General features: G+C 34.3%; 1 protein-coding gene across 1 annotated transcript in view; it reads left to right on the forward strand.

Annotated features, from left to right (window-relative positions):
• The first annotated feature begins 1,421 nt into the window (after positions 1-1,421).
• LOC149774656 (uncharacterized) overlaps positions 1,422-17,066 on the forward strand; it is a 37,081-nt gene continuing 21,436 nt past the window's right edge. The window contains exons 1-4 of the mRNA XM_089944751.1: positions 1,422-2,607; positions 4,393-4,602; positions 6,151-6,264; positions 12,730-12,828. Of these exons, the coding sequence (XP_089800877.1) occupies positions 4,537-4,602; positions 6,151-6,264; positions 12,730-12,828 (279 nt within the window). The 5' untranslated portion in view covers positions 1,422-2,607; positions 4,393-4,536. The remainder of the gene's footprint in view (positions 2,608-4,392; positions 4,603-6,150; positions 6,265-12,729; positions 12,829-17,066) is intronic.

Genomic DNA, 17,066 nt, shown 5'->3' on the forward strand with positions numbered 1-17,066 from the left:
ATGGCTATATGTGGCTTTGTCGGGCTTTTCAGCATTTAGTAGGACAGATTTTTTTTACGCCTCTGCTCGTGTTCGGATCAGTTGAAATTGACGCTAATTAGGGTAACATGGTCATATTCTGACCAGTAGGTTAATTCCGACCGTGCATGTACGTCCTGCTGTTTACAATGAAAATATGCGAATTAATTGCTGTGCTCTTTGTTTTACGTATGCAAATTAGTAAAGATTTTTTCCAGGCGATGAGGGCATCGCGTGACAAAATGACGTAATCGCCACAGTCTTCTCTCTTCCGCGCAAGTTCAGAAGCAGCATTCATAAAGAATTTTATTCAGGAACCTAGTCAGGCATCAATCCAAGATTTGTAAAGCCTTCAATAACATAATAATTATGTTATCGTAGCTTTACAATAATGCTTTGTCTCGCTAAAAAAGTAAAGATTGCACTAGATTTATAACAAATAACAATAGCATGCAATGGTATGTATAGTGGTCGGATTTACCCCAGGTTCTTTATCATAAGAGGGCAATTCCGACCAAGAACGCAAGCTTTAAGAAAATGTAGAATTATGATTAGTTTGTACTGAACTTTGAAGACAAAAATCCCAGGAATAAATATGTAATTAAAAATATTTAAAAAAAAAAAAAAAAAAAAATGAAAGGGATGAATCCACGGCAGGCGCCAGACCCGGCCAGACTATCTGGCGCCCTAGGAAAGGTTAGATTCTGGCGCCCCCCCCCCCCGGAAAATAACAATTTCAAAATGTATAAACAATTTTTTAAAAATTAAAAATCCGCCCCCTGAAATCAGCGCCCTAGGCGGCTGCCTAGTTTGCCTATATTGTAGCGCCGGCCCTGTAGGTATCAAACAAAAATAAAATGTTACTTCTCTCCACAATTATCTCTATAACAATGTCCACAATTATCTATAAAACAATATCGCTTTCTATCTGCTATCTCTCTATCTTAAAAAAATAAATATAAAAAATTTAAAGCTTTTAAATCTGTCAAGATAGACATAATCTTTGTATTTTATAGATGAAACTTGTATATGTACGGTCCATATATGGTGGTCGCAATTACACATATCAGAGGTCGGAATAAGCTATACGGTCGGTTTTACCCTCTGCGTACACAGTCACTGGAAACGGCGATGAGCCTTGCTTATCAACCTTACTTAATTTACCTCAGACTCAAATAATCCATTGAATACGAAAAGTAGTATGTAAAAATTGATGTCAATAAGTCACATGAAAGGATTAATAATATTATTATTATTATTTTAGTAAATGTAAAAGCTATTTATCAAATTTATTGTTTTCAGTTTCTCCAGCTAGGGACCGGTCATTGTAATGTTATGTTTTGTAAGCGTCTGTCGACTATGATCAATCGTAGAATTTGAATGTATTACCGAAGATGGATAGTAACTTACCAGATAAATATTGTTACTTGCTGGGGCTTAGACGACGACAAGAGAAGACTTTCGAATTTCACCAAACAGAGCGCATATTCAGGAGCATGGTGTATGAACGTATTTATTTGAAGCAATAATTGATAGGCTGAGTTCAGATCCTAGCTTTGACCCGAGTTTCAACTTGAATAGTGGTGAACTCGCCTTGGGATCACTCGCCCCATGGAGAACTTGCCCCTTGGATAAATTATCATTCCAGGTGTCAGGAAAAGTCGCCCCAAAGATCATAGATACTAATTTGGAGGTGTCGCCCCATGATGGATACCGCTTTATCTGACGCTTTATATGATCGCCTCTTGAATCATTCAGTTACCGAATAACTGAGATTGTGCTTCATAACTTAACATCTATAATCATTTTTATGCAAAACAATAGTGAATTGAGTCATCGATACTCGAGTCTAAAATATCGCGATGGTAGACGGGAACTTAATGTGTAATTTCCTTGAAGTATTTCTTTAATATATGATCTGTTTCAATTAGGACTTAATCATACTTAAATTCAGACATCCTTCTCACTTGCTCATTTCTATAGCAAGTGTTTACTTAGGCCCTGTGTATGTTGGACCATTATTGCTGGTCATTGCAGAATCGATTTCTGGCTGTTGTTGATTATGTTTATAGTACAAGTCACACGGGACATGTAGGCATTCAGCACCAACTAGTGCAGTAATGGGTGTCATATCTGATAATTTCATTCTACATACATTTAAGTAGCAAGTATTCATATCATTTGGATTCTTATACATCAGTATTAAAGTACGTAGACATTTTGACGAAATGAACCTAAAGGTTTGATCCAGTACAATCTGGATTGAATGTTGTGTACTGTGATGTCACAATGAAAGCTACGCACATGGAATCATTTTTTCCCTCTCATTTTGGTGGTGATAGAAAAGTTTTATTTATGCATGTTTGGTAGGGATTTAAAGGTAATTGTTTATTCTTGAGAATAAGAGCTCAATGTGTGGTTGTCTGTGTGTATTTTGGCGACAGTGCACAGTGAGTAATAAGGCCTTGGTGATGATCCGGAAGTGAAATCTGCATTCTGTTTACCTGCTGCTCTGTTGACAGTCCAGCATCTCAAAGAAAGATCGGGTCAACCTTTGACAATAACTTCAACGTGAAGTCATCTTTGAAGGTATTTTAGATTAACATATGATTTGTATTGATTGTCACACAGTCGAAAGGTCAGTACTGAGAAACAAATGTAGAGAACATATAGTAAAATTAATTGTGTTCTATGGCCTGTCAGTGCAGTATTTGAGTAAAGTTTAAATTGGTATAAAATCTTTATTATTAATGATAGACACATGAAATTTGAATGTTATGTATATTGACTTTGAAGTATAAGAATGAAATTAAAAAAACAACTTAATTTTTATTTTAAAAATTTAAATGAAATTTAAACATTAAAAAATTTGTCCCCAAAATGCACATATATAATATTTTTGGGGAATGATATTAAATGATATCAGCATGTATATATTCCTACACCATATACAAGCTCCAGTGTTGGATATTTGTCAAATTTTGTCAGAGAAAAAAACATTTGTAAGTCAAAATGAGACCTTCATTTAAATACAGGAAGACAAATTCCTATTTTGTATTGGTCATTCAAACTATTTATTAGGGGTACAAGCAGTTTATTTATGTGTTTATGATGGGGTCACTTCCTGAGTAACACATCTGCTTGTATAGCCTTCAGTAATTGTTTATAAACAGTTATAAGGTATTTAGTGAGAGGACAGCGATAAAAACTTTATACTAGAACCTACTCAAGTTCTCTACTAAATCATTTTAAACGTCCGAGAATGAAATACAGGTCAAAGGGATAAAATATACTTTCCCAAGGTATATTTACCCTTGGATGTAAGAAAACAGCAAAATGATGTAAGTTGAACACAAAATGCAGTCCATGTTACTCAGTTTGGTTTAGATATTGATTGGTGTAGTGCGGCATTGTGGCCTATATGATGTTATGGGAATTCTAATGGTCCCTCTTGCTTTGTGCATTATTAATTACTAATAATATTTGTTAACTGATGCTTTAAAGATTACATAAGAAATATTCAAACAGATTATTTGAATTAACTTTGTACAACTGATCTTAACATGGTTACATATCCCATATGAACAAATATCCATCCATTTTAGAATGTTTGGGATCAAAAGTTCACATTCAGTACATCATATAGGCTGACATTGTACCTATAGTGAATCTGTAAGGCACATTTCTGGCTGTGCGCACTGAAAATATCCCAAAATGTTATTTTCATCATTAATATGTCTGATGTCTGATTCCATTGAATCATTGAGCTTAATAATTAGTAACCAACACTCTTATAAATACACTATAAATATTCAAACAGATCATATGAATTATGTTTGCACATTTGATCTTAACAAGTACATTGTATATGTCCAGCATATGCAAATTTCCATCTTTGTTTACATGTTTTGGGAATCAGAATTTCACATTTAATTGATATATGATTTATTGGTACCTATAGTTGTAATTTCCCTCATGAATAAGATTGCTTATAGTAATATATTTTAATTTAGTACATTGTTGCTTGACTTGCCTGGATATTTGTATGTACTAATGTTTGCACCAATGATCAGACCTCACCGCCCCAACATTGCCTTAAACTTTTATGATACATAGTCTACCTGATTAGTTATTTAACTTGTAAATGGCTAAATGTGCTTCTAGAAACCTTATACATTTTTAGGATGAATTTATTACTTTAATACATGGCCACTGCTTCACATTTCTGAATGTCACTCAGTCAAGTTTAATATTTTCCCCCATGCTTGCAACCTTAATGTTATTTTGAAATTACCATATCTAACACATTTTAACTTCATTTACATAGATCATACTGTTTTCTAAAATTAAGTGAAACATATTGTATCTTTTCAGGTCTAGCCTGGTATCTGGAACAGAGTGTTAGAGTTGGATCAGCTTGAAAGCTCTCCAGTAGTGCGGTGATGATAGCAAGGTTTCATAAGGGCATGTGCAATGTACTGCCATAAGTGACCAAGATTAGTTCATATCACCACACTGATGTATAGCACCTCAAAGATATGGCTTAGGTCTTCACGAGAGAGGTCAGCACCATTTTTCAGAAAGGTAGAGCCTCCCTAGAAACTGTTTTCATATCCCATTGCCACTATTTGTAGTTATTGACATTGAAATGGAATGCATTTTTACTATAAAACGTGGCAGTGGCCCCATGAGAACTTTAAATCTGAATGTGCTATTAGTTACAGAAACAACTGCCTAAGTACCTGACACAATAAATGCGGAACATAGCATCTGTCCTTGTTTCTTTAGCGTGTACACCTATATGAATCTGGACAGGCATATTGCGATTTTCTGCCAAAATCACTATGAGCTATGTTGCTTCACTACCCCTGGGAAAAATGTTATCAGTTGTACAGACCCAAACTACCATTTTTTAAAAATCATTCATTAGTCAACCTTGCTGTCTAAAATTTGTCAAACTGAGTTTTAAAACTTGTATGAAAATTTAATTTGTCAATAAAATTTAGTTTTTAAAAATTAAATGTTTAATTAAAATTCCATCAAATTTAATTTATCATTAAATTTCCATTAAATTTAATTAAATATTTTTTAAATTTCAAACATATTTTCAGACAGGCTTTTTCTTGAATGACAGTTAGGTTTTTACTACATTGAAAAATTTCTATAATTAAGGAAGATATAGCAAATTTAGTTTTTTTGATCCAAGTTTAGTAGATGGCCACCGTTGTAAAAGCCCATAGCAGTAGATAATATTTGTCTGGAAGTTTCTTGGAGACAGTTAAGGTACTGAGCATTCAGTAATCGGGATTGAATAGACTTTGGTTAAATACAATTAGTGTTAAATTTTTAAAGAACAATTTATATTTAATTAAACTGAATAAATGTGCATACATGACCCTTGTGACTTGTACTATAGTAATGTCACCATTGTGTGGTGTTATGCCTTTATATCAGACTTGTTTGTTTGAAACTTACCAAAAACAAGATGACATAATAATCTTTGTGGTATCCTAGATAGTAACAACTTAAGTGCAGCCTCATTTATTTCAGCATATATCTGATATTTTAAGGTTTCCTAACTTACATCATAAGCTTTGCCTCCATCCCAAGAAAACATTGTAACTGTCTATTTAATTATTTATTTTAAATGATCCCAATTATTTTCATTGGAATTTTTAATATTTGCCTAGTATTTTTAGTAATATCGAAATTATATCACCAAATGCCCCTTTTAATAGAAACAAACCTGGCTTAGAATAACTTAAATATGTTGGGATTATCTGAAGGCTTCACTCCGTCTGTTAGTCCACCTCTACTCCCTCAATCAACTATGTAAGATGCTTTTTGAGGTGTAAAAGCCAGTGCTTTAGTGTTTATTTCTTCATGCAATGTTACCTATATCGTAAGCTCCTCCTGCTGGAACTTATGCAATTAGTACATGAAGCAAATTGGTGATAACTATGCCAGTATTTATTGACAATTTCGTTTTCTTTGAGAATTGATATTATTAATGATAACTGATTGATTTCTTTGTTAACACTTAAGGTATAAATTTGAGAGTGGAAATCAATATACAGGTTAGCTCTCTCACTTCTCAAGAGAAGTGCTCTCACTTTATCTCTCTTTCCTCAGTCAGCCTGGAGCGAAGTCACCAACCACCCTAGGGCGAGTTTTCCCAAGGCAAGTTCTCCATTTGCCAAATGCATGCACATGCCACATGACATAAGATGCGACATTTCGTGCAGGGTATATAAATGAATTGTTTTTATGTCCCTGTAGTATTAATATTTGCATCTGTAATTTATTTTATTTCCTTCAAGCGCATATTACCTGCAGTAATACACTTATAAGTAATAGTGACAAAAATTAACCCCCCAAAATTATGATACATATAGCTTAGTCAATTTTTTTTAAAGATTTGTTATGTTACAACAGAGATGTTTTCCCCTTAGATTAAGATATTTAAATGAAATATTTCATTCTGTATAGTTTTCAGTTAGATTAGTTATTCCTAAACGATTTGCATATTCGCCCATATGAAGAGATGTCAAAATTTCCGGAAATTTCTACCAGGTACCTGTCAGTCCTAACGATAGATTACCTAGGTACCCGATCAAATTAAAATGATATTAAATGTGAACCTGAACTGCTTTCTTGTTGGTTCACATGTGCTAAAAATCTGTAAAAGTATAAATATAATTATTTCTAATATTAGTGGCAAAAAAATCATAATTTGAGCATAACAAGAGCGATATACACCAATCCATTGATAACTCGGGCCCAAAAACATAAACCGCACTATAGGCAAGGTTGTAACTTATCGAGGGACCTCCATAACTATATGAAATGATGCCATCCTTGCTTGACACTGTGAAAACTTCAAACGGGGGGGGTGGGGGGGGCGGGGGGGTAGGGCTAGCTGGTCTGTTTAATGGCTGAATACTCATTTTAAAATCTAGTTGGGAATAATTGACAGTAAAGTTCTTTTGCTAACTAAGTTATTCACTTTTATGTAAACACTACCTTTATTTTCAAAATGCCCAACCATTGAGAGATTGATAACAATTCCAACAGGATTCAACAACGGTCACCTGTATGTGAAAACATTGTTTGTTACATTACTGTTTTATGTTGTTGTTTAGTAGTCTGGTTCCTTTAACCGTATATTCCCTGTTGTACTCTACTAAAGTGGAATGCGATGCAATACTAAGCAGGGAACCAGACTAGTTTATGTGTTCAAATTCACAATCAAACATGATTCCTTTTATTTTAAAAAAAAAACAGAACATTTAGTTCGTGAAGCAGCCATTATCTTTGACAATTAGTAAAATATTGATGCCATGATTTGATTGTATGTAATAGTGAAACTTCTCATCCATGAGGAAATCTCAGAGTGCCAATTCAATAATTACATACTCTGAAACTAGCTTCTCACTAATAAAACGTATCTGAAACAATTTGATGTCATCAGGGATTCACTTGGTTCTCTTTCTCTCTTTGGCTACATTTATGAATGAATATGCTAATTAAAGTTAGTTTAATTATATAATTTACATTCACCCCCAAAAATTGTAACAGTGTTCGATTCATCATTTGAAATAAGTTGATCAGACACTAAACCGGGGCCGCTATTTCTTAACAGGTTGGATTTGCATAACTTATAAAAAAAAAATTATTTATTTCTACCCCCTTTATTTGATAAAATATCTAATTGACGTAGCAATACAGCAAACACTTACGCAAATTAGGCATCAAAAACACCATCAAGATTGAATTAGGTTCTCACAGAAACGCTCATGGACATAGTTGTTATGGTAATTGACATAGTTCACGTTTGAATACTATGAGCATGTAATATTTATGATAATTGCATTTCAACTGAACTAAAAATCTAACTAAAACATGCATTTCGCTTGATAAAAAACTTGTTTACTTGGTATTTATTTATTATTGTGTTGCCTTAAGTAAATGACATTTTCATAATCAAAATTGTGTTGCATACGGTTATTTACGGTGTACCAAGAATCTTGTTTGGAAAGAAAGTTTAACAAAATACATGCCATCGTATTTAAAGTTGATAATTTGATAATGCTGATTCAAATTTCCAGGTCATATGAACTGTTTTCGACAATAAAGCAAGCAATATATAACGGTTTCAATTACCAATTTTGATCACGATTTTCTTCATGTTCAACAAATAGGGGTCAGATTTTTGGTACTTTCTGGTAAAAATAAATGGGCTCTACAATGGACCCGGTGTTATAAGCAGGCTTGCTACTTACCTGGATCTACAATTAAAAGTTTCAAATCAGCTAAATTCATGTGGATTAATAGTTATTGTATTTATGGTATTTTTTTTGGACACGGTTTGTTTACGAATACCGTTGGGGGGAGGGGCAAATATAATATTTATTTGCCTTGTAATTTTCAGACATTGCTCCACTAAAATAATTTCTACAACTTATGTTTTTGGACACAGTCTAAGAAGATCTGCTGCGTTATGTTAAAGTAAAATTCACAGCGTGTTTGAAGTTAATCATGCAACAAAACAAGCCCCTTATCCCTGAGGCGTTATGTACCATGGTTTAAACAGTTATTGTTCTACAGGTAATAAATCTCTTTGTAGATGATAAATATTGATTGTGGGTGCTACATGTTCGGTACACCGTGTGCTCATTTGATGAAATCCAGATGGCTGCCTTTTATTTCCGAACACATCTGTCAAAGAAATCCCACAGATTATACTATTAACAATTATCACCTAAACACCTTGAAATCTCTGACATGCATCAAAACAATCCTTGAGCAGTTGATTGTTTTGAGTCGACAAGCTCTGCTCATTTTGAACCTACCTTCGGCAAGGTGGAAAAAAAGGAGAAAGAACCACAAAAAATAGATCATCTTTATTTAAACAAATACCAACATATTAATCACACTGACTTGTATATTGCAACTTGCTTGTTTATATTAACCCTTCCTAGACGTGCGTACAACACTCAACCCTTATGGAGTATCTCACCCTTGGTGCTCAAAGATAAGCTATCATACTTGTACCAGTATTTCTACTCTCAATACTAAAATGTTTCTGTTATAAATATCTTCAGAATGATAATTCCAAACTCTTTTTATTTAGTTTGCATTAATATCTTAGTTACACAGAAATAAAGCTTGTGTGCATTTGTTATATAGATTTTAATGATGACTGATTAGCAGAGGGTTAAACTGTGGATTGCAAGATTACTAATATGGCAGTTCTTTTAGTAAATACGCACACAATAGTGGCTCTAATACATGTCTGGCTGCACTTTCTGGTGGATGTACATGTATCAAATAGACAAAACAGGCACGTAATGCCTGTTTTTTTAATTGTTATCCTATCTGTGGTATTAGACAAAATACTTATTTCTCTTTATGGCAGCACGTTGTCATGTGAGCTAAAGGTAATTTCGTTATGGGGGTGGGGCACACATTTATCTTCCCCTTTTTGTTTTTGGACACCTAATTAAAGAATTTAATATGTCTTTGGACGACTAGTATACATGACAACTGTAACTTTCATGAATAGTCGTAAAGTCCACAGATGATGGTTGTTGTAATATACTCGATCTGCCATTGTTCGTCCCTCAATGACGGTCCAGTGCAACATCTTTTTAAGTTTGATAAAATCCCTCTCTAACATTTTTCAGTCATATAACATCTATCAGTCACATCTATACATCCCGAGTTTTTTTTAAAAATTAATATCTGGCGCCATTTATTTTAAATCTAGACTGGTCCGCTATGTATGTAGTATAAAAATAGAATGAATATGTGACAAGTTGTTTCAGATTCAAGAAACCCGTCTGTTTTCTTGAAACAGTTTCATGTAAAAAAAATCACGCAAAAATTACACATTTACACATGTAAATTTTTATTTGATTATTTTCAGTGTTATAAAATAACAATTTTTTTCTTATGTTTAAATATTTCAGTGAAAAATTTCATTCTGTATAGTTGTCCATTTTGTTCATTTGTTTCCTAACATGGCATAAGAAGTGTATATTATGGTAACCACGTTTATGTGTTGCATTTTTGTGGCATAAAATACCTGACTTAGGTTTCCTGCTAATAAAAAAGGTCCAGTAAATATGTGAGCAGCATCCCTGACTTAAACAGCTAACACTCGCTCCAGGACCACAAACTTGAGGCAATAATGACATTAGTTAAACTGGACATTTCTATTGTGCTTTCTTTTATTTGAATTGTAGTACGTATTTTAATTTTACTTCGTCAAATATTTCTTAATCAGTACTTACTGTTGCTGTTGACGAAAGGTATTGACCTTGTTAATGTCATCTGGATCTCAAAACAAGCGCATTTAGGTTGTGAGAAAAATGGCACACAATCTGAAATATCAGCGTTGATTCTTAAATAGGTCGCACAAGAAAGGAGAGAAGTGTCCTCCCTTGTATTATTATATAGTACATGTATGACAAGTAAATTGTAAGCAACCATACGAGCCACTTTGATGATGAATAAATGAGCACACAACACAATCTTCATACTGTAATCATTATTCTGTGTCTCGATCTGAACTTGGAAAACTTAAATTTGTTAATGGGTACCTGGTTTTAAATTATATTACCCGGGTTATTATAAATGGGTGAGTACCTGGGTACCCGTAAGCATCTTTACCCATTTGTTTGTAACCTACCAATTTTTAAAACAAAAAGCATCAATGATATAAACAAATTCACAAAAATTTGTCATTTCATTCAATGTTTTATAATTTCTAACCTGATTGACACCAAGGGGTCCCTAACAGTGTCCAATTATTGGTATTTCAATGCAGACAGAAGCTTTTGATGTAAACAAACAGACTGCTCACTGTCGGTTTCTTATTTCTAGAATAGTCTTATTTCAGCCAAATCTGTGTCTATATCTAATATGTGTAATTTCTAGTTTTAATATTTCTAAAACAAACTGAACAAATAAAAAAGGGATGAATTCTTGTATAAATGTGTTCAAAAAGATGTAAATCCAATATTTATGGAATTATTCAGATTTCAAAGAGGACGAACTACATCACATACATTACTTGTGAAGATAGACTGGCCTAAGGAGATATGGTAACCATGTTGCAAGAGATTCAAAATGCCAATAAGTTAACCGTTTGGGAACCCCTAGCGACAATCAGGTTAAAATTATAAATCAATGAATGAGATGGCTAGGTTTTCTGCATTTTTTTATATCTTTGATGCCACTGTTGTTAAAATTGAAAGGGGGTACAAACAAATGGGATGGTGCGAGAATACTATACCACGGTATAAAAAGTGTGTGTTATAGTAACCATGTTTTTCATTGCATTTGCCTTCATAACAATATCTGTTTTGGCTTTCCTCCAATAAAAAGATAAAGAAAACCAACATGACCAGAATCCCTGACTTAAACAGCCAACACTAGCTCCAGAGCAACAAACTTGTAGCAAATATGGCATTATTTAAACTGGACATTTCCATTTTGTTTTCTATTATTGTAATCGTGGTATATATTTATATTTTATTTCATCAAATATTTCTTAATGAAAGCTTACTATCACTATAAAAATGGTATTGATCTAGTTGGTGACATAATGCTTTTGAAATGGGCATGCAAGGTTTGGAGGGACATGGGTCACAAATCACGGACTGGCGCAAAGTTAAGACAGTCAATGATACTGCGTACATGTACACAAAACACTGCAGGAACTAAACAGTAAACACGTGACATTATGTAAGAAATCGACTTTTCAGACTTCTAATACAGTTTTTTTAGCCAGCTAGTTTGAGCATAACATAATAAGATTTGTTTTGAAGAACAAAAACAATCATTGATTCGATGTCATCCATTATATTTACTCAATATCTATTTTAAATGTCTATTTCTGGAGGAGATAAAGGACTGTAACATTGTGCAAGTTTTAACAACAGTGACCTGCAGAAACCTGAAAGACTAACATGCTTAAGCAATTAAGCCGGTTTCATGATCATCCAGATGTAGTGGGCAGAAGCTTAGATAGGTCCGAATTTAGCATTTAGTATTTGGATAATCACATTACTGAAATGATCATGCTACAAAACTACTTATGAAGTCTGCCTTTTTCCATTAGCAACGTGTAACAGTATAGCCTTAACCAGAGGTATATGTTCTATCAAATCAATTGTCCATTGTAATGCACATTTTTATAGATGTTAATTATATATAGCTTAATCATGTTTCCTGTTAAACTTCAAAGTTTGTGTCTTGCAGTATTACTGTATGTCTTTAGAGATAGAAACACAACTATTGAATATTATGATTATAAAAAGGGATTTCTTAGATAAGGAAAAGTGTAGCTGTAAAGGTAATCTTTTGCAACAATTAGTATATTTCACAGATCAGGTATGTGGCAGCCATACAAATAGCCTTACGTAAATTATATACTTGGTGGCCAATTCAAAAGACTTTCTAAATTAGGTGTGAATTTTGTTTTCAATTAATATGCACAGAAAATTTGTGAATAGCCTTGGTGAATAAACATAAATATGTATAATATAGCAATATTAGTTATGCATTCCTTTTTCAACCTATCCAGATATCAGTCATGGCATCAATATTGTGGCCATACATTAATTTAACTATAAGATGGGCAATGTATGTATCGCTTTTCGCCATTAATGATCAAGATGTTCATGTATTAAAACTTTTCTTTAGCTGAACACTGGCAGTTTGTTTTGGGAGAATGTCAGCTGGGCTGACAGTGTCCACCATTGTGCTGAATCTGCAAGTGGATTTAAAGTTCTGTCATGGCAGGTTAGTGAAAAACCTATCAACAATAATTGTATTTTAATGGTCTTGGATCTCACTTTATTAAAATGATAGTTTTATTTCCTTTTCTTATTCTTTTTAAAAACATTGTATACACTGTAATTACAGTATATATTGGGACAGTTGCAATTAATTTTTAAAATGGTTTGGTGAACTGTCTGTTTTTACGACTTTTAGGTTGTTGGACACCTTTTAAATCATTCAGCAAATGCACTCAAATTTAAAATGTATTAAAGCGTGTTCTTGAAAGAAAACTATTTAATCCACTGCAGAATCTTTCTCCTGCACACATATGATCCATGCGTTTGGTGCATGAATATGTATTAGCTTCCTCATGCTGTTAACAATTACCACTGGAGACAACTCATCTACTGAAGTGGAAATTGCAAAGACTAAAATAAGACACATGCAAAGTTTTACACTTAACCATTTTCTTATCAACAGTCCATCCAGGAATGAGATCAAGGTATACGAGAGTGTCATCCATGTTAATGATCAAAATCATCTTCTCTTCTGGTCTTCACAAAATCATCGAATGATATCATTTTTATTTTCTCTTCAAAATCTTGTGGGAAATGCTGGGTCATTGATTGCACGAAGCACTAGATTGTGTCACTTAAGAACTGTTCCATTGTTTCAATTTATTTTACAATTCATGTAAATAACAGTAAAACGAACCAAATTTTATTTTTCTATATTGGACGACTTTATATTTTTGTTAAAATATTAGCACACTTAAAAGAATCTGAAGGCATCTTCTGAGGTTGGGCTTGCTTTGTTATGAAACATATCCATTCAGTAAGCTTAAACAATGAGTTTATTGCATCTCAGCCAGTTGTGTTTATTCACTGCCCTGGCTTCTACTTGATTGTAATTCTGTAATAACTGTTACAAATGGCCATTGACGTTTACAGTGTAAGTGATATGCACAGCAATAACTTGCTTTAATAATACTGTTAACGGGTAGCATTGGCTATTAAACTTTCTGTGACTCCTGAATGACTCCCTATGGCCTGTGTTCTCTATGGCTGATAAGCTCTCATTAGAGTAAAGGCCCAGTGAACTTAGACCTTAACTACAAGAGGTTTCTGATTCTCTGATGAAGTGGGGAATCTTTACAATACGAATGGGATGAAATGCAGACTCAGATTTAAGTTTCATGTGATTTATTAAGTCACAGACTTGTATTAAAAGTTTACGACTCAAACATCAGGTACATCAATTCAAATAATAACTCAAACAAGGTCTGCATGAAACCCTTGACTTGACCTCACAGGATCATAAAAATACTGTCTGAATACTATTTAACTGATAAGCAGATACGTAAGCTGAAGTTGCTGATTTAAAACATGACAATGAATGAATAAAGGTATTTTGTACACAAATGTAGATTTCAAAATTTAGTTTTAGATCTATCCAAAATGTTCTATCAAAGAAACATTATTTTCTTTGCATTTATTTAGGTAGATATTGTGAAATAACTATAAATTCTGATTCGCAGAAAATAATAAACAAAAGAGTTACCTTATCTTTGCGTACTTTCTTATATGGTATTCGTAGTAAAATAATAGTAAAATATTTTCCCACGCTCTTTCTGTACGTACGGAGCTCGTAACGTGACCCTTGGAAACCCGAACAGGTCCTGGTGGAGACGCTGACAAGCCTTTTATACCTCCCGCGGAATTCTGCAGAATTAAGCGCTTGGCAGGGAAAATTCTGCCGTTCGCTGGGTAGCAACCGCAAAGAAAATTCTGTGAGCGCTTGCTTGCAGGGGCAACCGTACTCTGCTACCGATAGCAACAAAACTACACCTAAATTAAAAATTGTAATTGAAAACCTATATAACCCAGAGTGTTAGTAAAGTGTGCATACAACCAATTTATTCCTCAGTGGTCAAAATTTGCAGTACGAATAAATGTTTTAGCTTTAAAAATTAGTGATGGCGTAAGCGACCTTAACTATTATGCAAGATAACAACGGGAGTACTCCAAATGTGCCCAAAATTGGAAACGAGGCTGATACCTAGGAAAGTTGCACATGCATTCCTGGCATAATAACATCGTGAAATGAAAGAGTTAAATGGGTGATTTATTAACAATTTATGTGGGAATATGAAATATACCAGAGAATCATACCAATCGTCGTTTGGTATTGAATAACACAGTAGGTATGTTGGGTTATTGTGTTAAAACATAAGATGAGACGTCGTGTTCTAACTATCAATACTTTAATATATACAAGTGACTACTGTGAGGTCTTCATACAGAGTGCTATCAAAGAGGCAGACGCCTGTAGATAGTACCAGTGGAGCTATGACTCATGCACAGAGGGTTCTGATTGGTCAGTTACACATGTATAATGTTACATCTCTCTTCTTACAAAGAAAAGGTTTGATTAACTTTTATAAACTGTCTAAATGAATCATGAACCATTATAACTAATATATCAAAATCAAGTTCGTCTTTGATAGCAATGCTTACAATGATTAACGAATAAATGTCTGTGACAGACTGAGAATGCATTGTATATTTCTTTTAAATATCCTGCCGCTTGTTTGATTGCTATTTAATGTACACAGCTGGTCCTTATCTTGAATCACCGTCTGTGTTTATCAACAAAACCATACACTGTGCTACACTAATGACTGTTCTGTTAGCTGAGTCTCTCTTATCTGTGAGTACAGGATTTCCTAACTGTTTCTTATCCAGGATATGTACAGGTTTTAGGAACTGATATTACACTGACTCTATTATTTTTGGTTTTACTAGCCTACCAGAACGTGTGTAGTATCCGCTTTGCTGACAATCTTGTGGGTTTCTTGCGGCAGGCTCAGGCGTACTTCGGCTGAAACATTGAGATTCCACTGATTGTGAAATTGGTTTACTGGCATTTGCGGGAAGTGTTACTGCTGTACACAGTGTGTTTTCAATCTGAGAGAAGGGCGCATTTATATTACATTGTAGGGGGTGTGTTTCATTAGTTTTCATGAGCTGACGTCTATTGCGACGATAAATGGTACCATCTTTGGTGCGAACTGAGTATGACCTTTCGTCGAGTTTTCTTAATATAATGGCAGGTTCCCAGTTTTGACCTTTGAATTGAACTCTGACTGATTCCCCTTCCTTAAGTGGTTTTAGTGGTTTTGCACTTTTATCATAATAGTTCTTTGTTTTCTTCTTGCGAAGTGTAATTTTCTTTTTGACCTCAGCGGTGATGGGTGTTTTGGGAATTAGCTTTTCGCGGGTTGTTGGGAGAATTGATCTGAGTTGTCTCCCCATCAACAATTGTGCTGGTGAGAACCCGATATCAAGAGCAGTGGCTCGATATTCTAATATGCCTATAAGCGGTTCTCTGCCATCGGCTTTTGCTTTTGAGAGAATTATCTTTACAGTTTGAACTGTTTTCTCCTCTAGGCCGTTCGACTGAGGGTATGTGGGACTCGATGTAACATGTTTAAAGTCCCATTCTTTCGCGAAGCTTGCGAACTCTCGGGAAGAATAGCATGTTTGATTGTCGCTGACAACGACTTCCGGTATTCCGAAGCGCGCGAATATGCTTTTCATGTGATTAATAACAGTGCAACTTTTTGGGCTTGTGAGTGCCTTAACTTCAAAGTAGCGACTGAAATAATCTACTACAACAATGTAATCTTTATTATCCCATGTAAATAGGTCTGTGGCGACTTTTTGCCATGGATATTCAGGGACGTCATGGGGGATGAGAGGTTCCTTTTGGTTAGAACTTCTGCGCTCCAAGCAGATAGAGCATTTTGACACTACATCGGAAATGTCAACTGAGATTGTTGGCCAGAACAAGACATCTCTGGCTCTTTTCAGACACTTCTCAATACCTAAATGTCCCGAATGTACAGTTTCTAGCATTTTCTGCCTGAGGACTTGTGGTATGACTCTTTTTTGACCTTTCAAAATTAACCCATCTACAACCGAAAGTGTATCTCTATAATTCCAATAGTCAATTATCTCTGATTGACAGCTTGACCTCTTTTCAGGCCACCCTTCAATTATGACCTGTTTCAGTATGACCAGCTGGGGGTCTTGTTCAGTGAGAGATTGAATTTCTTCCTTCTTACGATCAGATATAGGTAATGCTGATAACACCATATGCACATGCATATCTATACCTTCAGATAAGGTGGGGATTGTATCAGATAAAAACTTACGGGAGAGTGTGTCTGCTACGGGTATGTTCTTACCTTGGTAATG

This window comes from Sinohyriopsis cumingii, unplaced genomic scaffold, assembly GCF_028554795.1.
Source record: "Sinohyriopsis cumingii isolate HCF-2022 unplaced genomic scaffold, ASM2855479v2 utg000160l, whole genome shotgun sequence".
NCBI lineage: Eukaryota > Metazoa > Mollusca > Bivalvia > Unionida > Unionidae > Sinohyriopsis > Sinohyriopsis cumingii.